The sequence below is a fragment of the Alosa pseudoharengus genome, unplaced genomic scaffold, assembly GCF_046254945.1.
Source record: "Alosa pseudoharengus isolate Yale_2024_CS ecotype anadromous, Long Island Sound unplaced genomic scaffold, YU_APseudo_1.1 YU_APseudo_1.1_scf_19, whole genome shotgun sequence".
Lineage (NCBI taxonomy): Eukaryota > Metazoa > Chordata > Actinopteri > Clupeiformes > Clupeidae > Alosa > Alosa pseudoharengus.
The window spans coordinates 28,642,698-28,669,342 of NW_027468657.1; the positions used below are offsets into that span (position 1 = coordinate 28,642,698).

Consider the following 26,645-nt stretch of genomic DNA (forward strand, 5'->3'; position numbering starts at 1 on the left):
TTTATAATGATGTACCCAGTGTACCTAATGCTTTAGTTGATGCGTTGTTCATGCATGAGGTCACGAATGATAGACAATGAACTCATGTCAATTTCTGATGAATCATGAGATATTAGGAAATGAAGAAATACATACATCATGAATTCATGTACCCTTACCATCCGTGTTACGGAGTGGGTCTCTTTGAAGCCCAGGGCACAGTACAAAAAACCGTGACTGCACAGTGCCCTGGGCCACAGTGCAGTCAAATATAACGTACTGTCATGCATCATAGCGTATTGAGGGTAGATTCACAGCCGTGGGAGAAGAGGATGAAGAGGACTGAAGAGAGAAGGGTAAGGGAGAGAGAGAGAGATAGGCTAAGGGAGAGAGAGATACAGTAGGCTAAGGGAGAGAGAGAGAGATACAGAGAGAGAAAGATAGGGTAAAGGAAAGAGAGATACAGGGTTTATTGTAAGTAAGTAAATGAGGCCATCTCAAATATTTAATGGTTGAAGCAGCTCTGGTGATTAGAATGACTAAGAGCATTGTAAACACAGAATACAACTTTCATGTACCAGGAAGAGGAATATATTTTTTTTTCTATGTGCATGCTAAAACAGTATACTCTTCCCAGGAAGTGTTGATTGTTTGTTTGTGTGTGTGTGTGTGTGTGTGTGTGTGTGTGTGTGTGTGTGTGTGTGTGTGTGTGCACTTGCGCCTGTGTGCATGAGTTTGTGTGTCTTTGTCCACATTAAAAGGTTACTGCAGGCATCTGGTGTGAACCTGATAAGGGGCTAGTTAACCAACTGGCATTTCTGGCCTTCTCCTTTCTCTCATGAAAACACACACACACACACACGCACACACACTTGGAGCTTGACCCCACACATCGGGGGTGGGAGATTAGCAGTTTCACCTCTGAGGAAGACACCAGATGCTGTTCACAGAGCAGATATGAGAGAATGCCCCCAAACACTGATTTTGGGTCAGAGACTAGCAGATATGAGAGAATGCCCCCAAACACTGATCCTGGTCCAGAGACTAGCAGATATGAGAGAATACCCCCAAACACTGATCCTGGGTCAGAGAGAGAATGCCCCCAAACACTGATCCTAGGTCAGAGACTATCAGAGACAGTGAGAAAAAAGGCCTGCGCAGTCACCCAAGGCAACAGAGGCTCACCAAGCTTCCCTTTTAATTAGACTCACAGAAATCAACATAAAGAAATCAGTGTGTGTGTGTGTGTGTCTGTGTGCGTGGCTGTGTGTGCCTGATAAATTAGAATATCATTCAAACATTCAATTAAAGTCTTTCATATTTTTTTTAGATTCCCCTGGCAACTTTCAATATCTATAACATAATGGCACGACGCCATAGAAATATCACTCCTCAATTACAGCGGACAAATAAGCAGTTACCTACAAGTGTTTGTATCTCCCTCTTTCTCTCTCTCTCTCTGTGTGTGTGTGTGTGTGTGTGTGTGTGTGTGTGTGTGTGTGTGTGTGTGTGTGCGCGCGACTGAAAGAAAGTGCATGTGTGTGTATGAGTATACACACCTGTGCATGCTCACATGTTTGATATTACGCAATCTACCAGAAGGTCTAGCCACATACGGAACACTGAGTGGGAGTATTTCACCAATCTGTCATCAAACTAAAAAAAAAAGAGAACTACATCTGCATCCTGGCCATACCGTACAGTACTACAGAGCCAGGCTCATTGATATGACAGTCAGTTCTGTAGTTTTGGTCCTCCATAACAGGCCCATTACAACATCCATTTACATTCACATTCAAATGAGTCCATAACAGTCGTACAGGTGCATGCAACACTAAAGCAGCACATGAATATGCACCAACTGTATGTGAATTATTTAACTCTCTCTCCCAGTCAGGGTATTAGCGCTCATATACAACGTCACATACACACACACTGCTGCCCCCAAAAAGGGAATGAATGAAGCGAGACGTGGACGCCCTGCAAAATACAAAAATGAAATCATCACGCCGAAGGCCACAACGCAGAGATTTGACTCTGGCCACTCTGCGTTATCCACACAGTGCCGAATAATTCTGCATATGTCATCTCAATGCCGGCAATAACATCACATTATTTAAGTTATGTGATGTGAGCTTGCTCGAGGCGAAGAACACAGAGCAGTGGTGGATCGCTGCGCTGGTCGAGTGTGCTCGAGGCGGCTCGTCCACAGACAAGTATGAGTGTGTGTGTGTGAGTCCTTGTGGTCAGGTCACTGTTGGTCAGGTCACTGTTGATGTAATGCTCATGATGTCTTGGCGGATTTTGACATTCCCTTTCTTCTTCACTTCAGACTCTCTGCTGAGAGGTGTTGCTGTAGCCTGTTCGCTATCCCCACCCCACCAAAAAAAAACGTCCCTTGCTGCCCACTGCCCATTACCACCTAACAGCTGTGCCCAGAGTTCTGCCATACATCGCCACCAATGAATCACACATTTGGACTACCAGCCTAACTACCCACTAATGCTAATATGGTCACAATCATACGTTCAACCCCTGAGTACATTAACATTCTCCATAGGCCTACTGTATGTTGTTGCCATTGCTTTTCCATCTGTATGTATGTATTCTACATCTCCACACGTTTCTTCTTGGTTACAGGTAGGCTTTCCTTGCCACCATTGCCTTCTGCTTACTCTATGGGTTTCAGGTCTTGAGCTCTGTAAAGCTCTCTGAGACCATGTCTGTTGTTAATGGTGCTATGTACTGCAAATTGCTGTAACAAGATTGAAATTCAGTTGAATTGAATATGGTCATCTGTTACCTTGATGCAAAGGCAGAATGTCCAGAGCTTCCTTTTTTCATCAAATGTTTCCATTGCACATAAAAGCAGTGGTAATTTAATAAGCCACAGCTTTTTGTAGAGCCAATTACAGTGTTGATCTCAGGCATGGTTGCGATTTTGAATGTGCCACAGACTAAAATATTTGTTGTCATCCTGTTAGAATGCCAACAGATGTTCACAAGGAAATTTAATTACAGAAATTGAGTTAATTAATACTTCAAAAAACTCTTACATATCTGTTACGGCTTCAGACTTTTCCAAACAGACTTTTCTAAAGTCCCAGGCACCTTTATATAAGCCAACTGGAACCATGCGTGGGCAAGGGAGTACCTATGGACTCAGGACACTAAAAGTAAGAGACTGGAGCATTTGTCAAAATCAGTGGCTCTAGGACACCAGAAGTGTCAGGGGGATGTAAAAAAAAGTTTTTTCGCAATTTGTCAGAGCACTGCAGAAGCATAAGGTTTGAGTGTGACTAGGAGTGTGTGTGTGTGTGTGTGTGTGTGTGTGTGTGTGTGTGTGTGAGAGAGAGAGAGTATGTACAGTATGTGTGCGTGTGTGTGTGTGTAAGAGAGAGAGAGAGAGTAAAAGTGTGTGCATGTGTGTGTGTGTGTGTGTGTGTGTGTGTGTGTGTGTGTAGGGATGACAGAATGACAGAAAGAGGTGGGAAGAGAAAGAGAAACTGAGAGAGAGGGGCCTTGGATGGTACAAACTGTCCAAAGCCGTCGGAGTAATGAATGTTGTGCTCAGTGGCCGGCCCCCTGCTGCCCTGAGTATTATCTCTCTGGAGGATGTTCCATGTTTTGATAACACACCATTACAGACCTGCTCCTACGGTATGGGCTCCACTGAAGTGGAACACACTTTTTCATCTTCTGTCTCTCTTATCGCCATCCAGTAGCCCTTCCTCCATCTCTCTCTCTCCTCTTCCTCCTCCTCTCCCACCATTTCTCTCCCTCCCTCGCTCCTCCTCCTCTCTCTCTCTCCACCCCTCCCATCTCTCTCTCTCTTCTCTCTCTCCACCCCTGCCATCTCTCTCTCTTTCTCTCTCTCTCTCCTCCCCTCCAATCTCTCTCTCTCTTCTCTCTCTCCACCCCTGCCATCTCTCTCTCTTTCTCTCTCTCTCTCCTCCCCTGCCATCTCTCTCTCTTTCTCTCTCTCTCCACCCCGCCCATCCCTCTCTCTCTCTCTTTCTTCTCTCTCTCCACCCCTCCCATCCCATCTCTCTCTTTCTCTCTCTCTCTCTCTCTCTCTCTCTCTCTCTCTCTGTGCTCTCCTTCTCCCCTCTCTCTGGCGTTATTGATCTGTTGGTCCTGCCGCAGTCTGGGAGATCAATAGAGCGAAATGGAGATTCCACCATGCGATTGGAGGCCCCCTTTTTTATAGGACTAATCTGAGCCCCAAGATCAAGAAGTAGAAACACAGGACACAGACAGAGAGCAAAGCAGGGGGCGAGGACATAGGAGGAGAAAAAGGAGGAGGAAGAAGAGAAGGAGAAAGAGGAGGAGGAGGAGGAGGAGAAGAAAGAACACATGAACCAGCCCCTCCTCCCACCACTCCGCTCCAAACCACACCACAGGAGGAAGCCCACAACCACCAACCATCCCCCCCCCCCCTCCCCAACTCATTTGCAGCCTCAGCTCCCCAGAGGTTGTCTGGGCCGGCTTGGCCACGGATCTGGAGCACACTCCCTTTTCCTGCCACAAGCTATCAGAGTCTTGCCACTTACAAAAGAGCAAAATCCCTTCTTCCCCACCCAGCCTTACCTGAGTCTGCCGGCTTGCTTGGAGTCCAGCTCCTGAAGTCATCCTGTGCACAAACAAGCAGGAGGAGAAGAGTTATTAAAAGCTCAAATGGGCTGCATTTGGAGTAAATGGAACATAATGCACACACAGGGGTACAGTTCTATACTGAGGCCAGCACAGAGAGGAGCAGGTAGGACTCTGGTGTCACATGTGATTCAGTATGTCAGCACAGTTCCAGAGAGGGGGAGGATAGAGAGATGAGGAAAAAAAGGGGGATAAGGAGATAATAGTGGAGTGACAGGTCTATAAAAGAGATGGAGCGAGAGAGACGGATTGACGGATAGCACTTAAGGAGGAGAAGGGCAGGTAAGTGGCCAGTGTGTGTGTGTGTGTGTGTGTGTGTGTGTGTGTGTGTTGTATGTGTGTGTGTGTGTGTGTGTGTGTGTGTGTGCGTGCGTGCGTGCGTGTGAGTGAGTGAGTGAGTGAGTGAGTGTGTAGAGAAAAGAGAGCAGAGTAAGACATAAGGTGGCACAGGCATTGCAACAAAAAACACAAGCACACCACAAGATATGGCAATATAGCTCTTTTTCCGTAGTGCGCGCACACACACACACACACACACACACACAACCACCACCACCCGCACCAACAACACAAACAGAAACAGAAAAAATATATAAAAAATATATACAACAAACACAAAGCAGTCAATTGCTTACGAACAGCGAGCAGGCCGCTGCTTATCTGATGGCGGAAAGCTAAGATATACCCAAAAGTTATCTGCCCGCCGCCGCCTGACTGTCACCTCTGCACCTCACACCCCCGTGGAGACAGACCAGACAGACGTGCTCAGAGTCACCAATGAGATATATCTGCGCCTCAAAGTTTGACTCGCTGCACTGATTCTTATCTTCATACATACCACCATCGACTGCGAGCTAGGCTGCACAAAGCGATGTGCTTTTTTTAATGTAATACCAATGCAGTCTGCTCTTCGATTAGCAATTAGGCATATAAGCATATGGCATAACTTGGGTTAGCTGCTCTAAGCCTGGAACAGCTTTTGCTTCTCTTCTCAGCAGCATGTGCAGTGCAGTGTGGAGGTAATGGCATTATGTTCATGTCGCTGTATAATGTAGCGCAAACATGTCTGAACAAGAGTGGATTGGGCTCAATTAATCTCGGCAGGAGTAGGGAACAGATTTCATATGGTGGTGTGGTAACTTGAGCAAATATTAGCAGATGGAGAGAGGGGGGGGGAGTGAGAGAGGGAGGGAGGAGGGTGGAGGAAAAGGTAAAGATGATACTCTGTGCTGTAAGAATGTCTAAACGCTGTGGCGTATCCTGAACTGAAATGGAATTGAATGAGTATGATGGACAGTTAAGCAGAGATAAAAAGTGGCGGAGGAAGCGAAGAGTGAGTGGGCGCTAATTTCGTAAGTGAGCATTAGGAGGCTTCTTTCATTCCCATTATCAACGGCAGTGGACAGAACTGGCCCACACCAGCTCAAGAGCAAGGACAAGGGATGAAAAGCAGAAAAGACAAGCCCAGCGGCACATCATGTAGAGACTTTCATCATCATCCTCATCATCATCAACATCATCATCATCATCACCATCACGACGATCCTCACCACCATGCTTGCTGGAGTGTTGACGCTAAATGAATTTAATATAATTCCGACTGCATGATGATTATCACAACTACAGCTCATTCTACCTGCCAAAACCGTTTCATGTCAAAACACATCTTCCTTAGATCCGGCTGATTCCGAGGATCCCGACTTCCTCTGTGCTTCCCCTGCCTGTTCCTGTCCTGCCGAGTGACACAGTAAGTTGGTGGCTTTATCTGACGCCCAGGCAGACGTCCTGTCTGTGTGTGGCTGGGCCGCGTTTGCCATGTGTGGGATAAGAGGAAGGCTGCGCTCGGTGCTGCTGGCTGAGAGAGCTCCGGCTTCAGACAGCCACCCTCTGGGCCAGTCTTCCCCCTCCGCCTTTGAACTCCCGCCCCCCCTCTTACCACAGAGGCCTATCACAACACCCCCCTCCGCCTCCATGCCTGTCAATCAGCAAAGTCAAAGAGTTCAGATAGAGCCATGCAAGGCGACAACAGCTTCGTATTCATTTTGTTTGTCATGCCCTGCTGTTCAACTCTGTCTGTTGCCCCCTTCTCTTTCTCTCTCTCTACCTCTCTCTCTCTCTCTCTCTCTCTCTCTCTCTCTCTCTCTCTCTCTCTCTCTCCACCTCTCTCTCTGCTCTTATCTGTGCACATCTCTTGACACTGTCGCTATCTGGGCTTCTGTTGTCATTCACATCTGTTTCTCTGTGTCTTCCTCCTCCTCCTCTACCCCATTGCTGTGCTGCTGGATGTCAGAGTGCAGGCCCAGGCAGACCGGCTGTGACTCTGCACTAGCACCACTAGTCATCAGTTCAACTCCCAAGCCGTTCGAATATGTAAAAAATTGTTGGTTATTGTTGGCTATTTTCTTCTTCTACTATCTTTCTTATTATTGTGCTAAATGTTCCAAATGTAAAGCACTCTGAGCTGCATTCTGTGTATGAAAGGTGCTATACAAATAAAGCGTATTATTATTATTATTATTATTATTATTGTTATTATTATTATTATTACAGCTTCCATGTGCTGTGAGTGGCTCTGGATGATGGAGTCGCCAATGTAAGATGATACAAATACAGTGCGAGGAGGGCGAAAGGAGAGAGTTATGGAGCTAAACACACACACACACACACACACACACACACACACACACACACACACACACACACACACATGGCATGGTCAAAACTAAATCCCTCCAGTCACACACAGTTAAACTTTAATTAACCTCATAAACACAGTGTCACTTGTACACCTCTGATGGTGAGACTGAGCTATATGCATTATTGATTGTTATACTTAAATCACTTCATGTGGGATGCAAAAGAAAAAATGAATTGCTGGCTATTAAAATGCCTTCTCAGGGGTTTTGAGTCAGCAGTCGACGTGCTTTTGTCTGTTGGATACAAACACATAAACACACACACATACAGGCACACATCCACAAACACACACACAAACACATGCACACACCCAGACCCACGCAAACACTGACACACATCCACTTAAAGTGCACCGTTCCCTCTCCTCCATTAAATAATAGGACTGGCTGATTAGCCAGTGAGGAGGGCAGGGAACGGAGTGAGTGGAGTGTGGGAGAGAGGATAGAGGCGGCTGAGTAGGTGGGTGCTGGGAGAATGGACAGACTCAAGCACCACAGAGAGGAAAGACTACGGGAACTAAGGAGGAATAATGACAGGACCTAAGTGAGTATAAGAGGGACACGCATAGAGAGCTAAATGAGAATTTACAATCGTTTAGTGCCAACGAGTGTTAGAGAATCTACAAACACACAATACAGAAGGGAAAGGAAAGACACACACAGACACACACACACACAGACACACACAAAAGGACATGATTCCTTCCCAAAAAAACATACACAGACACAAACCAATAGTACAGAGTGTTAGAGAATCTACAAACACACAATACAGAGGGAAAGGAAAGACACACACGCACGCACGCACGCACGCACACACACACACACACACACACACACACACACACACACACACACACACACACACACACACACACCCAAAGGACATGATTCCTTCCCTAAAAAAACATACACAAAACAACACACAGAAAGCACAGACATGCACCTCCTATTTGGATACCAAAGCACTAAAAGTGAATGAAAAAGGAGCTTCGTGGCCCAGTCTGACATGGGGCCGGCCTATCAGCCTCTCCCCAAGGCGCCCAACCTCTCCTGAGCTCATCTCCCGTCTCTGAACTCAAATCAACAGTCCATTAGCCACGCCAAATGAATTACATCAATAGTGGATAAATAACTTACCTCAACCTCCTTCGTTTGAGAGCATGGGAGACAACACAAAGAGAGAAAAGAAATAGGGAAGTAATTAGTTTTTTTGTGTGTGCGAGCTGCAGAGAATCCAACTCAAAGCAGGGGAGTATGCATTATTAATGTGATTCCAACATTATTACACTCTTACAAGCGCACACACACACATGCAGATGGTTGCGCACTGACGCACTTTCTCACTCAAACACACACAGAGACACACACACACAATACACACAGGGACACAGGGTGCGTTTTCCAGTGCAATTCATGTATACAAACTCAAACACCCCATGTGCGATAATGAGATTGTGTTGTTGCCACAGGCAGCTGTGACACATTCACACATCTCTCACACACACACACACACTGTCACACCAATACCCTTGCACACACACTTTACTCTCTCACACACACACACAGACATACACACACCCAACCACACGCACATAAATACAGTCATACACACACACACACACACACACACACACACACACACACACACACACACACACACACACACAGCCCCTGCTGGCGTGCCTTGACACTGAGCTTCATTGGAATAGACGTGTAATTCCACACGCGAAGAGGAAAAATTATAGCAGCAGACTGAAGGGAGAAGGGAGCAGAGGGATGATTGGGGTGTTGGGGTGGGGCGAAGTGGAGGAGGAGGAGGAGGGAAATAGAAGAAATGAAGAGAAATGAAGAGAGAAAAAAAAGACCCCAACACAAAACATTAGCAGATCTACAGTACACCCGTGGATGGCAGAAGCAGCAGCAGCCCCAGAGCTCAGCCATCTCCCGCCACAGATGCAGATTTACAGGGGCACGAGCCCCCTGACCCCCCCCACCCCATAGAGCACATCCACCCTGTCACACTCACACTCCGATGTAATGGAGGTCGGCAAAGGCAGACTTGTGCAGAGTGTAGACTTCACTCACTGACACTTGAAGATGAGACATGCTACAGTAGCAACTCATGCTTGAGCCCTCTAGTGTAGCCAACGATAGGGGTCGCAGGTTCAAACACAGCATGTGACATCGCTTCTTTCTCACACTGAGGTTTACATAAAGGTTGCCAGGTCACCAGTTCCTATTATTGGTTTGACACGGAACACTGACTTATTATTAGCCTATTAAAGTAACAGGGATATCTCCCTGTTAAATGATGTGCACCACCACTCTGGGATATCTCGCAGAAGCTAAATGATGTGCACCACCACTCTCATAGAGTAACATAAATACACATACTGTACACAACAATCATCTGGAAATAATGAGGTCATCTGGATAACTGCTTTGTGGACTAACATACATTTGAACCGTTTTCCTCCAATAGCTTCCTATTCCTATTTGAGGAAAAGATCTTACTCCAGACATGGACAGTCATATTACTTTCAAAGACTACAGCCTATGTGCCTTCCATACATTTTGTATTACCGAATATGTGTAGAATGGTAACCCATGGACTGTATCTCTGTTTCTCTCTGTCTTTCCAGACACACTGCAGAGAAGCCATAATGCTAAAGTCTCAGACTAGGCTGGAGGCTGGGACAAAGCCAATGGTTGCTAACCGAACACTCCAAGGGGTTTTATCTCTTAATTTCATCACTGACTCTCACTATCTGTCACATCCTTCTCCCAGATTTTTTTCCAGAGCGAGAGAATGCTCTGGTGCCTTGTGTGAAAGAACCTGTCAGTGTAGACGACCGATCTCCCATGGTCCGCCTCCCCTCTCTGGCCTAGAGCTCTGCATCCTCATTCATTGGGCTCTCACCATGTAAACACACACTGTTGAGCATCGTTCACTTGAAAGCCAAGCTCTTGGCAAACTGCATTATGAAAGACTGTCACAGGCACTCGAGCAGGGTATAGGGGCAATCTAGCAATTTCACCTGAGGCCATAAATACAGGCTGTGCACAGAGAAAGGGGAGGAAGGGAGGAAGGGAGGGAGTAAGGAGGGAAGGAAGGGAGGAAGGAAGGAAGGAGGGAAGGGAAAAAGTAAGAACAGAAAAGTGAAAGGAAAAAGTGAACTAAAGTAAGAAAGAACAGAAAGGTAAATGGAGGTAAATACATGTAGGCTACACATGCGCTACATTGATCATAACCATTGTACAATTAGGGCTGGAACATTAACATATTCTTAACAGATTTTGCCCATAGCAAACTGGCTAAACTCTGCTCACTGTATAACCTTAATTATGCACTGAAGCTCAAGCACTGACTAAATTTCCACCATTTGGTTATATATTATTTATAATGCACTGAGACAGAGGTGAGTGGAGTGCTTTCATACGAATCTTTCCAAATGCACTAATTTAAACAGTTTAGCTCCTTTAAAATATCTGTGGACATTTAATATATTGTAGCGTTCACTGCAATTAAACTCACACTGTAGTTACACAGAATATCTTATACTTGTCTGTTGTTGGCAATGGCCATGCTAGCCATGCCATACAAACTGATGAACACTACTTCCAGGTCATCTACACACACACACACACACACACACACACAGAGGGCAGCCTCTTTTATTGGCTCAGACCAGTGCCTATTGTTTCAAACATTATATAACTACCATCAGGCAACTCTATACATCATGATGAACTTAGACAAGTCTAAGTTACACTAGACAAGCCTGTAGGCCTGTAGTGCATTTATCTTTAACAATCGTTAAATATCACATAGCACAGCCCTATTAATGTTATATGAGTTATGTGCATGTTTACCACCATTTAGCCAGGGGGCACCTGTGGGCTAGCATTGGCTGAGATCCATCAACATTCAAGCAGCATAAGTCACACATTACACAGCCTCAGCCCGGTGTCAAACACCCCTGATAAACAAGATTAATGACAACAAGAAGCGTGGCTAACTGTGCACCCACTCATATGGGCAAAAAAAAGGTGCGCTAATATTGCATTACTATTCTCCTACAGACAGAGCCCTGACCTTGGCTGCCCTAGCATGCTAATGAATGCAAAGATCCCTCATTAAATATTTAAACATGCTCATCAGTCACACCAGAGAGGCTATTTTAACCAAAGCTGTTTTCATTTGGGGGAATAATTCAATGCCTCTCGCTGAGATGGTTGCGAATAGATTGTTTTTCTGAAAATGAGTTGATGGTTTGAAGCTCTTTTTTATCGTTCAACCCACGTAACTTCTAAGTGCTAATGCAAACGATATTTGGGGGGGGGGGGGGGTTCAAAGACTTGACAAGAACAGTGGACGCACACTGGTGTGAGTTGCGGCGTCGAGACGAGTAGTCTGAAACTGTTTCCCCCTGCTGAGAATCCATAACATGTCAGTTGAGTGTGTTTGATCAGACCTGAGATCTGGGAACCTGGTTATCGAATTACTGTTGTTTACTGTCGTCTTTAGGGAGTTTACCAATACTGTCAAGCACAGTATTCTACCCCTCGGTTTAGAACTCACCTCGCAGCAATGTTTGCATAGCTGCAGATTTTCTCTGGAGACAAATCTGACAACATACAACACCTACACAGCAATCAATTCTACAAAGACTCTAATGATCGATATAAACCAACTAAACTGCACATTATGCCAGCAACACCCTTTAAATCATCTACCCACCTTTGCCAGGTCTGTTTAAATGAGACTGCATGAGATTTTCTTTGTCTTCATAAATAGGCCTACTAATGACATCCAATAGAACAATCAATATTCTTTTTTTCTTGCATACATCTCCTTAAATCCCAGCTGATGCTTAAATCAGCTTTAGGCCTACCATAAGGATGGATAGAAAATTAATTTAAACTCTTCTATGCTGAGGATTCTCATGCACTGTGAAATGCAACATGTATCAGACAACCTCAAAGAGTTTCCTTCCCTCCTCTAAAAAGAAATCCATCCATTCTATCCTCCTATGGTCAAGGGGAAAAAATCCCATAATGGGAAAACCTGTGGGAGTGAAACAATCCTTCTGTACACAATTAGCACATACTAATGAGTTGCTCTGTGTAGAAATGTACGCACGTCGTCTGATTCCAGCGAACGGACACTCGATCAGGGAGGCTACAGCTGCAGCTCCCAGTCTGTGGGGACTTAATATCCGGGGGATGTATACATATCTGTGTGTGACTGACAGGATCGAGCAACGCTATTTTACATGCATTTGGACACTTGGAGCGGCTTTCCTTTGGCAGTCCCACATGCAGTGGACGACAGCCAGATGGCCGGCGCCCACATCCAATTACATAAAACTCATCCCTTCCAAACCAGAACGGACCAGTGAGAATGGCCCGGTTTCTTGTCAGACACTGCCTATGGCATAAGATATCATGTGCGTGATATATGAAAGGATGTTTAACCCAAGTTTCACACTGTGGTGCGGTGAATCAAAGTCTTTGTTCTTCTAAGAGAAAAATAAAAATCTGCCTAAAGGGGAGAGTCAGACAGTTACATGCGTGGTTAGCCGTGCGCTTGGTGAACACGCCTTTGTAGAAATGGAAGAGAAATATCTGTGAAGGATTCTGAGAAGGATACATGCTGATTAAATGAATAAATGATGACCCCGCTCACACTTGGAGCAGTGGTTCAGCGCTCTTAAAGGCAGGCTTCTTGAACAAGAGGCATTATTATTGCTGATGCAGGGGATGACTTTAAGCAGTAATATAAAAGCTTTTTTTAATTTTATGTGAGTTCAACTCATTACACACACAAGTCTACTGCTGTTCTTTTAGTAATTTGTTTACATACACATTTTTTGTGAGCATTCAACTCCATGTCCCTTTTATGTAATATTTTCTAACTAGCCTATTCTACTGGGTTTGTTCAAATGGTTGTTTAAATTGACATTGTTTATTTGTTTGCATGTTTGTCAGCATTTTTTTAAGTACCATCATTACAAGTGATCCACAGCTGACACACATTATGCTGCATGATGTAATGGGTCACATATATTAAGTAGACAATGTGTCTAGCATTGTAAGAGGCCGACAAAAAGCCACGACGTACCATCCTTGTCTTTCTACCATTCCGCCACCCTTCTGACTCTACAAACACAGTTGAGTTGGAGGTAAATAATGAAGAAGAAGAGAATGAATTAAACATGCGGTAAACAGAGAGAGAGAGAGAGAGGGGGAGGGAGGAGTAGTTAAAGAAAGAAAGAAGAGAGGAATAGATAAGGGAAAGAATAGAGAAGGGTGTGCATGTCTGACTTTGAATACTCACATGCTTTTGTTAGCTTAGATTGCTCGGTTGTTTACAAAGGGGCACAGTGGGATTGTGGGAATCGTAGTATTGATTAGAGCCAAGGCTCAGGGGCCTCTCCTTCCCAGCCTGGCCCGGCTCTGCTCAAGGCTCCCAGGATGCGGAACTCTTTATGTTCTTTAATCCACAGTCCTTGTCTCTGTGTGTCTCTGTGTGTGAGTCGATAGAGTCAATTCTGCACCTAGTCTGGGGGATTTCTCCCATAAGCCCATACCACCCCCATCCTACCTCTCTCTGTCTCCCTGTCTGTCTGTCTGTCTGTCTGTTTGTCTGTTTGTCTCTCTCTCTGTCTTTCCCCTCTAAGTGGCCCAGGATACATGCTGCTACAGAAGAGAATAGAGAAGATATAGAGGAAGTATATAACACAGAAGATCGTTATCTCACAGAGAGAGAGAGCGAGGGAGAGAGAGAGGGAGAGAGAGGGAGGGAGAGAGAACACTACCACCCATGCTCTAGGATGAAAAGGTACATCCACACGCTGCATCTTCTGAGACTACTACTCTATCTTGAATACACAAATCATTCAGTGATGTAGGTGTGCCAGCCTCTCAGGCACTCAGAAAGAAGACGGTCACCCATGAAAACGCACTGTCACACACACAGAGAGGGAGACAGACGGAGAGGGCGTGAGAAAGAGAGAGAGAGAGAGAGAGAAAGAGAGAGAGAGAGAGAGAGAGAGAGAGAGAGGGCGAGTCTTCATGGGTGGATCACTATCAACCCTGTGGGAGAGCTGACAGATGGCAACAGTGTTTTTCCATGCCTGTGTGACTAAGAGTAGAAATGCGGACCATTAACACGACACACACACACACTCACAAACACACACACAAACACACGCCACACGTAGAGAGAGTTACTCATACATCATTCTGCCTGAATTTTATAATGAGTGAATCAGTGTAACTAGGGTGGGTGTGGAAATAAACAATAAACGTGTGTATTTCATGCATGAGATTTAGGTCCACATTAGCCTTGGAAAAACCCAGACGTACTTCCGGCAAATTCGAGATTCACTTTGAAAGTCCGTCTGGCCAAGAACTAGTGTTGACGAACTGACCGAAGTGTCGGTTAAATAACCCGGTTCGTGTCACTGAGCCGGGAGAATCGAGTGCCAAACGTCAAAAACCGACTCAGTGTTCCTAACATCCATTTTCACATACAGAGCAACACTGGCTTGATTGGCTGTGCTCGAGTGTTCTCGTCGCTACTCTTTCATCGTATCGCGTATTAGCGCCTCTACTGGAGTGGTAGTATAATCAGTCAAACTATGATGAGCCTGGGCCTCATAACCGTGGCTGTCAAACGAGTCAAACAGTTCGCTAGGTTCTCCGGGCCTCGTAACCGTGGCTGCCACACGAGTCAAACAGTTCTCGGCAAGTTGTAATCAACCGATCACATAAGCCTTTCTAGTGCAAACTAGATGCTTATGTTCATGGACATTTTATCGATGGGAAAGTATTATATCACATACCTACAAATACACATAGGCCTAATGTTATCTTAGTAGCCTAGTCATGTTAAATAAATGCTTAGAAGTGAATGACTGTAGGCTGCAGGCGGTCACGAGGAGACAGAATGAGACCGAATGTAACCGTGCAACAACCGCTGTACCCTTTATCTGGTTCTCGGCAAGTTTGATTCATACCAGCCTTGTTAGTGCATCGTAGCCTAGATTATTTATTCATGGCAATTCACACATTATCGATGGGGAAGTAGGCCTACATCTCATATTAGCCTACACGTCATATTATCTTAAAGTTATAAAGTTAAATGTTAGAGAAGTGAATGTTGCTTAGCCTCACGAAGACCGTGCCAGGCTGAGCAAGACCGTAGTCGAGGGTGAGTCTATCAAACGGTCTAGGTTCTCGACAAGTTAGTTATTAACCAAGCCTTATAGCCTATCGTAGATGATTGTGTTCAATTTACAGTAGTAGTAGCCTACATCACATAAGCTTCAAATAGGCTACCTGGGTAGCCTAGTTATAAAGTTAAATGTTGCTGGCTTCGTTTGTCACGAAGAGACCGCGCATCAGGCTACTTCGCCTACTAAACGAGACCGTAACCGAGGTATAGGCTATGAGTCTATGTAATCAAAATGGTTGTCTAGGTTCGCGGCAAGTTATTAACCATGCCTTGTTTTAGTGCATCGTAGATGCTTGTGTTCATGGCCATTCATATATCGATGGGGAAGTTCATCACATAGCCTACAAATACACGTCATGTTATCTTTGTAGTTAGAAAGTTAAATGTTAGAGAGGTGAATGTTGCTGGTTTCATAGTAGGTTCACGAAGTGACCGCGCGCCAGGCTACTGAAGGAGACCATAACCGAGGGTATGAGTCTAATCAAACGGGTGTTATCGCAAGTTTGAGTTATCAACCGATCGCAGAAACCTATTTATTTCTCGTGCATCTTAGGTGATTATGTAGCCGACATAGAGGTTCATAGGCTACATTACCGATGGATATAAAATACAAATACACATCATGTTATCTTGGTAGTTGTTAAATGAGATGTTTGTTGGTAGGCTGTCACGAGGACTGTACAACAGGTTAGAGACCGTAACCGTGCTAATGCATGAGTAATCAAACGGGTGTCTAGGTTCTTGGTAAGTTGAAAGCCTTTATGTTTCGTGCATCTTGGAATTGTTCATTGAAATTCATATCCAAAATTACAAAGGGGGGAAATATTATATGACATAGGCTATGTTATCTTGGTAGTTAAGTTAAATGTTAGAAGTGAATAGGCTATTGGTAGGCTCACGAGGAGACCGTGCGCACAGCTGACTACTGAACAAGACCGAATGTAGGCTAACAATGGACAGTGCTTGAGTCTAGTGTAGGTCAATATGAGTGTATGTCAGCTAATTTCAGAGACATGGAGAGCATGACATTTGCAGCTTGAGGCTACATGTCTTGGAGCGATATGGCGGGGGAAGTAACGCGCGATATAACCCCCCCCCCGTCGCGCGAACCGGTGACCGAATCTATTAACTCGGTAGGCCAACCAACGACCGTCTGGTTGAACCGACTTGCGTGTAAGAGTCGGTTGTCCCATCACTACCAAGAACCCATTCTAGCCCATTTCCAATTTTCCTAGATCTAGGCGCCAATCAGAACCCTTGAGGCGGGCTTTACAAGATGACGATAGTGCACCCTGTTGAAGAAGCCGGGGTTTAAAAAAAAAAAAAAAACATCAACGATGGTTGCTGCCACTTGTTTGTAGCTGCTATCACGATGGTTTAAGACAGGGAGTTAGAAGTTTCTTCTTCCTTATGTTGGAATATGCAACATTGTACCTATGTGATATCTGCAACAATGGTAGGCTACTGAAAACAGTTTGATATTCTGTTCATTTATAGGCCTACAGTAGCTGGACACATAGGCCTAGCCGACAGAAAACACATACCGGTAGGCTACTTTTGAATTGGTGTGCTATGCGAGCATAACTCGAATGCTACACTTCAGTCTTCAGAAAGGACGAATGAAACAAAATGCTCGTTTGAACGTGAACGGTTTTGTTCAGAGCTGAAAATGCAATTGTGTTTGACAGAGGGCAGATGTAAATTGCTAGTGACCAAATATTAGCTTTCAGTGTGGCACGATGTCTTTGTAAATGTTTAATTAAAAAGTGGTTAATTTTTCCTGCTTCTCCCTACAACCAGACAGTTTTGCAAATGGTGTGTTTCCGTCACTCTGTCTCTTTCATTGCTCTGATTGGTTTTTGGCCTCTCCTATTGCGTCCGAGGCATTTTGATCGGCGTCCGTATTGGAACGCCCTTTGGAAATGGGCTGTGAACGAACCTTCCCCACCCACTCTCAGTTACGACTGAGAAGGGTCTGGTTTCAACCGGGCTAGGTCCACATCTAATAATGCAAGTATTCTATCCAACCCCTGTGAACATGTGTACACACACTTTGTGTGTGTGTGTGTGTGTATATGTGTGTGTATGTGTGTGTGTGTGCCAGAGTTTCCGCTAGAAAAAAATGGTGCCGGTCAAAGTAACCGGCAGAGGTTTCGTTTTCCGGACATTTTGATGATATGCGGGTCAAATATCCTATTATCGCTTCTTAATACATATACTGTACATTTAAAAACATAGCCAGAGGACGGATTGCTTAGGCTTACATTTTAAGGCTTATTCTCAAATTCAGATTGCGTTAGGGGGACGGGATTATTAGCCTATTTCAATCGGACAATTTGACCGGAGAGATTTAATTTTGTCGGACATTTCTTTTCCGGACAACGAAAACCCTGGTGTGTGCATGTGTGTGTATGTGTGTGTGTGTGTGTGTGTGTGTATGTGTGTGTGTGTGCATGTGTGTGTGTGTGTGCACTCACTGCAAATCTATTCCTTGTGACAGCCCGATGCCGCAGCGCACCAGCCCCAGCACCTCCAGAGTAGCGGCCATAAACGAAGCCCCTCTCCCCAGGGAGCCGTCCAGCTGCCCGCGCCCTCCTCCAGCTTTACAGCGCCACTGAGCACCGCATAAAAGTGCTGAGCCCGGAGTAAAACTTTACAATTGCAGGAGCTAACGCGGCCAGTCACGAAGCCTGGGGAAGTTAGCGTAGCGCTGGAGAATCATATTTATCATCTCGTAGATCTGATTTATTAGGGCTAATGACCGGGTTTATCGCCCATTAAAGTTATATGGAGGATATGTAAGAGTGTGAGGTTGGCTGGTATGTGTTTGTTGCCAATAAGGAGCCTTGTTGTTAGGGACAAAGGTAAAGTGGCAGTAATGTATGGGGGTGGGGGGGGGGGGGGTGCTCAACCGCATGAGAGCCTGTCAACATTTAAACAGGGAGGTATGTGTGTATGTGTGTGAGAGAGAAAGTGTGTGAGTGTGTGTGTGTGTGTGTGTGTACTGTATGTGTGTGTGTGTAGTGTGTGTGTGTGTGCCCCCTAACACACCTGTCTCCCTCTCCACTGGAGGGGAGAATGAGCAGTCATCGCCTCAGTGGAGATTTTATATGTATAGAGAAGGGAGGGAGGAGGCCAAGTAGGAGGGAGGGAGCAAGGGAAGGATTGACTGAAAGAGAGAGAAAAAGACTGCAGGGAAACAAACACAAAAAGGAAAGACTGACGCAGGCAGGACACAACTGTGTATCTCTCCCTCTCCCAGGTCAAACACAACTCCCCGCCAACGGCCGTTCCCTGCTTTGATACAATATTAACCTTTACTGTCTCTGCCAAATCACACAATTACAGCCGGTAGCTTTTCTTGGGAGGCGCTAAATGAGAGCTAAAGGTTAGCTTTAATAGGCATCTGAATGTCACGTTCTCATGAGGTGAGTGGCCCGTGGGGGGGGGGGGGGGGGGGAGCGTTAGCTTGATGCTAAAATCAAAACATCTCCAGAAAAAGGGGGGGGGGGGGGGGGGGGGAGCGTTAGCTTGATGCTAAAATCAAAACATCTCCAGAAAAAGAAAAAGCCAGCGGGTGCTGTGTGTCTCTCCCTTCCATTTCATTAAGGTGCGCTTATTAATAGAGAATACAGTCATTATCTTATATGGCTGAAATGAGTGTCCCATTGAAACATGATTAGAAGAGAATGAAGCTGTCAAAATAAGCCCAAAGGGGAGAAGATAATGCAGCCAAACCCTCACAGTCGAGTCACATCTACTGGCTTTCCACTGGCTTGCAGGTGTGTGATTGCATACACAGCGGGAGAGTATCCATCCTGCTCTAACACAGCTGAGGAGTTAAGGGAGGGCTGTATAAAGCACCTGCTAAACCAGAAGATGCTGTAGTGCACTCTGCCCAACTCCCATCTGATTTAAAACACATTGGATGTGTGAGTTCATCTGAGCTACAGTGCGCCATATGTTTCATCACTGTGAGAAGGGACGGAGAACAGACTGTACTCTTGTCCTTCTAATGCTTAATCACTCCCATTGTCTCTTCTCTGTCTGTTGTGCTCCCCCATGTACATCAGAACAGTCTTCTACCCCTCTACCTCGTCCCTCTCTCTCTCTCTCCCTACTTTTCTCTCTCTTCCTCCCTTCTCTCTCTCTCCCTCGTCCCTCTCTCTCTCTCTCCCGCTCTTTCTCCCTTCTCTCTCTCTCTCTCTCTCTCTCTCTCTCTCTCTCTCTCTCTCTCCCTCTCCCTCTCTCTGTGTCTACGACATCACTCACTCCCTCATTCCCCCTTATCTCTTTCACTCTAATCTCTGCCTCTCTCAGGACCACATACACTGACGCACCATCTGTCTGAAGGACAACACGGAAGAGGGGATGTGGAAGAGAAAGAGAGAGAGAGAGAGAGAGAGAGACAATGAGAGGAGAAGAAGAAGAAGAAGAAGAAGAGGATGAATGATGAGATGGTGAAAGTAAGAGCGATGAAAATCGTGGGAATGGGAAAGAGCGAGGGAGGAGAAATGAGATGAGTGGGGGATGATGGAGTGATGAGGATGGATGAGACAGGGAGGATTAGGAGCTCGGCTCCGCTCGCCCACTTTTTACAGCATGGGGAACAAACAGAGCATGCCCAAATAGCTGCCATGGCAACGCACCGGTACCCGTCCCACTGCAAGAGAAGCAACCATCAACCATGTGAGAGAAAAACAGAGAGAGAGTAGTGTGTGTGTGTGTGTGTGTGAGAGAGAGAGAGAGAGAGATGACTAAAGTAACTACAACACAAAGTGAAGCCCAGTGAATCTGTGCATAACAGGTTGGTTGATGTGACACAAACACATACATCATAGGCATAAACATGCAGATACACACACACACACACACACACACTGAGCCATAAATACGTGTACACAGATACTGTGTGTATGTGTAGATGTGTGTGTGTGTGTGTGTGTGTGTGTGTGTGTGTGTGTGCTCTCAAGAGTATGACAACAATAAAGCTCTACATAAAGTTATGATTATGATTACATGTACCGGAAATATCTCTTTGGCTTGTAAACACACACAAACACACACACACACACACACACACACACACAGCATGTGGATGAGTAGATAAGAGTGAAGGTGGGTGCTCTCTGTGGCCCAGACTGTGTGTGAGGGAGGCATGGCCCTGGGATCTCCTGCTATCTGATGGCAGAGTCTGATAACGAGTAGAGAGTGTTGTGCTGCTAGAGACACCACACTCATCCATCTGGCTACGTTGCACAACACAACATAAACACAACACACTGCACACTACACACTGCAAACGAAACACAACACACTGCACACTACACACTACATACTGCAAACACAACACAACATAAACACAACACAACACACTACACACTGCACACTTCACACTGCAAACACAAACACAACACAGCGTAAACACACCAAAACGATCAGAGCAGAGTCACCATCCATACACTAATGGGTACTACTAACTCCAGCTAATGGGTTTGAAACCCAGCAGAACAAATGTCCCGGTTGTGTGTGTCAGTACACCTGTGGGAGACCTGCTAGATGATCACAATTTGTAGAATTGGCTTGTTCACTTCAAGGTTCTCTTCTTCCCTGACCTACAGCAATGAGACACCAGTGTGGAGGGTTGTACATATGTGTGTGTGTATGTATCGTGTGTGTGTGTGTGAGTGTGTGTGTCCCCTTCACTACTAATGTATCCAGCAGGTGGAGAGAGCTCAGCAGTACTGTACTCCCACATCATGGAGCAGCTCCATGAGCCGACTCAGGCAGCGTAACCCCGGAGACCCAGGAGGGAGGATGGAGTCCAGCCACGAGCCGTGACGATGAGCCCCACAATCCCACACCCACCAGTCGTCGTCGCCCCCCGTCCCCCCCCCCCTCCCTCTCTGTACCAGAAAGACAGCGCTGGTGTCATGGTCAGGTGCCAGAGCAGCCCGAGGAAGGAACAGAAATCAATACTTTCATTTAGTTCTGACACGGCCTCTCTACCTACTGTCAAAACCCAATGGGAATCGCGGATGAGGGAGACAAAAAGAAGAAGAATAGAAGTGTGATGGCTTGGTGTTGACAGCCGCTTGTGGAGACTGAGACTTGGGAATGCTGCTGCCATGTTCTCCTCTCTCCTCTCCTCTCCTCCACACTCTCCCCATGGCATAGAGCAAGAGAAGGGAATTCATTCCATTCTATTAATGTTCTGCGGGGTCTTTGGCCTGGATCTGTTGCCCTGGTTACCTGAGACCAACTAGACAGTGTGGGGGGGGGGGGGGGGATAGAAGGGTTTGATTTAGAGTGTTCGTTGGTGGGGGGGGGGTTGAAGGGTTTGATTGAGAATGTTCGTTAGATTTTATTTTTATCTGTTCAATCGCTTTGTCATGCCCAATCTCCAAGGGCTTTGCCTGTGCTTTCTTTGTATTCATATAGATACATATGCCAGAGGATCACGATTTGTAGAATTGGCTTGTTCACTTCAAGGTTCTCTTCTTCCCTGACCTACAGCAGTGAGACACCAGTGTGGATTGTTATACATATGTGTGTGTGTATGTATGTGTGTGTGTGTGTGTGTGTGTGTGTGTGTGTGTGTGTGTGTGTGTGTGTGTGTGTGTGTGTGTGTGCTCTCATGAGTATAACATAGATTAAGGGTAAAGTTATAACTATGGATGAGGGATAAAGCTATAACTATAATTACATATGATATTTTTCTGGTTCGTACACACACACACACACACACACACACACACACAAACACATAATGTAGTGCTTTTGGTGAGTTTCCTAATGAGGTCATTATCAAAGACAAGTACTAATCTAACCTCACACAGTCGGCAAACAGAATTAAGCATTCAAATCTGCCTTTATTCATAACCTTCTTCTACCCTCCATGCCCCCCCCCCCAGCTCTCTCTGGAGGTGAGGTTATGGGCTAAGCTGCCGTATGGTTGCCTGGTTGCCCCTGTAGCAGGATGTGAGTCATCAGTGAACAGCAAATAGCTAACAATCTGAGGCTCGGAACGGTCATCTCAGTGCATGCATCAAACACACACACACACACACACACACATACACTGGGGTACTGTACATCTGCTGTAGAACAAAACTGTCAGATTTTCCCAGTGGACAGGGCAGAGACCCATTCTGTATTCAGGCTTGTTTGTCTCCTCTCTCTTTTCCATTCCTCTCCTTGCTTCATTCTGCACTGGCACTTTCTCCTCCATCTCACGCTCTCTCTCTCTCTCTCTCTCTCTCTCTCTCTCTCTCTGTCTCTCTCTCTCTCTCTCTCTCTTGCTTTCTTTTCCTTTCTCGTCTGTCTCAAGGGCACTTTTCGACTCTCTTCTACGGCAGGTCCTTTCGATTTGCACTTTAAGCAAGCGGATGAAACGTACGAGAGAGACAGGGAGGAAGATGAGAGGGCAGATAGACGTGGACGAGAGAGGAGGAGGAGGAGGAGACGGAAGAAGAGGAAGAGAGGGAGGTAAAGGGAGATAAAAAAAAAGGTCGCCGGAAGAAAGGCAGAGGGTCAAATGCATTAAAAGTTCAAAATGGAGAATTCACCGTAGTGGGACTCCGGTCTTAGTTAAGCAGCCTCCTCACATATATTCTACATGATATTCGGCTACAGCAGTTATCATCAGTTATTCAAATGACTGATGGTGGAATTGGATGGAGTGAGAGAGAGAGGAGAGAGGGAGAGGAGAGGAGTGTATTTAAACATGATGGCTAGAGGTTACAGCGTTGATCCATCTGTTACCTGTTTAGTAATATCTTTCCGTACTTTCAACCTTGGCACCAACAGAAGCCATTAATATTGCATGTGAGGAGAGGCGCTGAATACAAGGGTTTGTTAACACATCTTACACGAGGGGAAAACAGATGCAGACTCATTCTATTGCCATAGCCTCTCCACTCTCTCTCTCTCTCTCTCTCTCTCTCTCTCAAACACACACGCACACACACATACTCTCTCTCTCTCCAGCAGTAGAGTATGAAAACATTAATATGTTTCCTCTCAGTTTAGAAGAAAAATTCCCTACGCACTTACACAGTTGGAAGCCAATTGGACCGTTTCCCTTCTTCTTCTCTCTGTGTGTGTGTGTGTGTGTGTGTGTGTGTGTGTGTGTGTGTGTGTGTGTGTGTGTGTGTGTGTGTAAAGTTAGACAAATTAGCTATGTTTTGATGAAAACCAAATACGACCGGCACATATGCTCATTTAAAAAGCACTATTAGCAGGCAAAGTAGCAAATTGGTCAATCAGACACACCACAGTCATGGAAAGAGAAACACTTACGAGACTGAAGAGCTGATCAGATCAGAGGCATGGGCCACACGCATGGTGTATAACCCAGAGGATGAACAGAGCTGTGGCCACACGCATGGTGTATAACCCAGAGGATGAACAGAGCTGTGGCCACACGCATGGTGTATAACCCAGAGGATAAACAGAGCTGTGGCCCACTGAATGCCATGGATGCAGTAACTAAGCTGATATGCATTAATGACACGGGAGAGCATCCGTGTTCAGTCTGATTACACAAACTGGGTTATCATGATGTCACTAAGGTCATTTCAATACTATGCAAAGTACCACTGTCATTTTACTTAAACATGTAACTAGATGTACCGCAGAGCGGTACAAAATATGACCGCCGCCCAGTCCAGCACATTTTTTCCACAAAAAGAAATCACGCTGAAAGGCCTATATGATTCTAACTGTCTCACTAAATTGCATTATCCACACTCAATTCTCACTGGTATCTGCTAGACAACAAGTACCAAAACATGATTAGTTCATAGATTTCACACGTAAAATTCATTTTATACAACCCCACCTCCATCTTGCCTGTTCATAATTCTGAGAAAATCTTGATTGTTTGTGTTATGTTTATGTTATGTGTGTGGGTGTGTGTGTGTGTGAGTGTGTGTGTGTGTGTGTGTGTGTGTGTGTGTGTGTGTGTGTGCGTGCTTGTGTGTGTGCCTGCGTATGTGCCTGTGCATCAAAGCGTACATATGTCTACTGTGTGAGTATGTGTCATACGTATGATTACTGTGAATGTGTGTGTGTGTGTGTGTGTATCTGTTTGTGCACATGTGTGCACATGAAATGGGTTAACATGACCCGGAGGCAAATATACGGAAGAAAATGGTCATCCTAGGCCCTACAGTTCTCAAGATATTCACAGAGAACTGTGTCTGGCCTACCCTCCTTTCGGGGGGTCCAGTCCAGCGGGGGGGCTACAGATCAAAACGAAAAATGACGTTTCCATGCTATCCATGTGGGGGTACATGCCCACCAAGTTTTGTGTACCCCGGTCTTTCAGTGTCCCGGGAATCCTTGTTGGTGTACGGTCACTAAATGTACACATAAATTATTTTATTGTAAGGCCCCCCATGAACGAAAGTACACAAAACTTGGCATGCATTCGGAGGGTGTCATAATGATCCTACACTTTCAATTTTGTGTAGTTTTGACCATGTCAGCCAGAGATATTGTGATGAAAACACCTAATTTTTTGCTTTTTAATTTTTAACTAGGTGCTATACATGAAAAAGTGGTAATGGGATGGGTTGACATGCCCCCTTGAGATCAACATACAAAAAAAAGGTGGACCTCCTAGGCCCTACGGTTCTCGAGATATTCACAGAAAACTGTCTCCGGCCACCTACAGGCCAGTTGGTGTATAGTAACATAAATTAATTTATTGTGTGGCCCCCCATGAACGGAATTCCACGAAACTTGGCGTGCATTCAGAGGGTGTCATATTGATCCTACACTTCCAATTTCGTGCAGTTTTGACTATGTTAGGTCACAGATACCTGCGATTACAACACCTCATTTTTACTTTTTTGTGTTTAACTAGGTGGCGCTATACATGAAATGAGTGGTTATGGAATGGGTTGACATGGCCCCTTGAGATCAACATACAAAAAAAAATGGTCCTCCTAAACCTTACGGTTCTCGAGATATTCACAGAAAACTGTGTCTGCCCTACCCTCCTTTCGGGGGTGCAGTCCAGCGGGGGGGGGCTACAGATCAAAACGAAAAACGATGGTTCCATGCTATCCATATGGGGTTACATGCCCACCAAGTTTTGTCTACCCCGGTCTTTCAGTGTCCCGGGAATCATTGACGGAAATTTGGACATGCGAAAAAGAAAAAAAAAAAAATTTCTGACTAAACCTATATGACCGCCGCTTCGCTGCGCATACTCACACAGTAGACATATGTACTAGGGGTGGGCGATATATATCGTTTGCGATAATATCATGATTGTTGTTTTAACATGTGCAAATTTACATTATCGAGTATTTAAATTACTTATGGGGAAATAACACTCAAAATCAGGCATTGAAAACCTCATACATTCACTAAATCCAGGAGGTGTATGCGAGAGAAGCCCCTGGCTGCTGCAGAGCAAGTGTCACATGATCAGTGGGTCCACGTTGTCACAGGCACGCCTAATGTTTATTTTGGGCAGCTAGACTAGGCTACTTGGGATTTTGTGCGGCTACTTCTGTTCAAGTAGCATTAATGAGACAGTCACATTTTTTCCTACATGGTATTATATGGAGAGAAAACATTAGCCTTTGAGTATTTAAATAGTCAGTTGTAAGCAAAGAACTCTTCTCATGTAACCCTTTTGTAAATGGACTGAAGTTCGCTCTAAATATCTACGTTTATCGATTATGCTAACCGTTAGCATCTCTATGGGATTTCTCATATACATTAGCCATAAGCTAACGCATTCGTTTCTATTCTGTAACTTGGAATGCTAGCCTACATGATTGCACTTAAACAAAACATCGAAGGAAATAACTGAGATGCACTCTGTTGGTCTGCTTCATTTTACAGTGAATCCTAAGTAAAGGTTTTTGAAAGGAACTTAAGCTTCAGACTTTCTCATGTCATTGCCACACACTCAAGTGGGGGCAAAATTGGAATGTGTCAAAGAGTGACAATGCATTGGTTGATTTGGTTAAAAAGTCACAGGTTAGATTATTGGTTATTATTGTATTGATGCTATTCATAAATAATGAGCTGTAAAGTAACTCATGTTAAAA

The 26,645-nt window shown here is 45.2% G+C and overlaps 1 protein-coding gene across 1 annotated transcript in view; it reads right to left on the reverse strand.

Annotated features, from left to right (window-relative positions):
- spock1 (SPARC (osteonectin), cwcv and kazal like domains proteoglycan 1) overlaps positions 1 to 26,645 on the reverse strand; it is a 195,233-nt gene that overhangs the window by 96,521 nt on the left and 72,067 nt on the right. Inside the window, exons 2-3 of the mRNA XM_076292205.1 lie at positions 8,469 to 8,477; positions 4,560 to 4,612 (exon numbers count right to left, since the gene is read on the reverse strand). Coding sequence (XP_076148320.1) covers positions 4,560 to 4,612; positions 8,469 to 8,477 — 62 coding nt within the window. The remainder of the gene's footprint in view (positions 1 to 4,559; positions 4,613 to 8,468; positions 8,478 to 26,645) is intronic.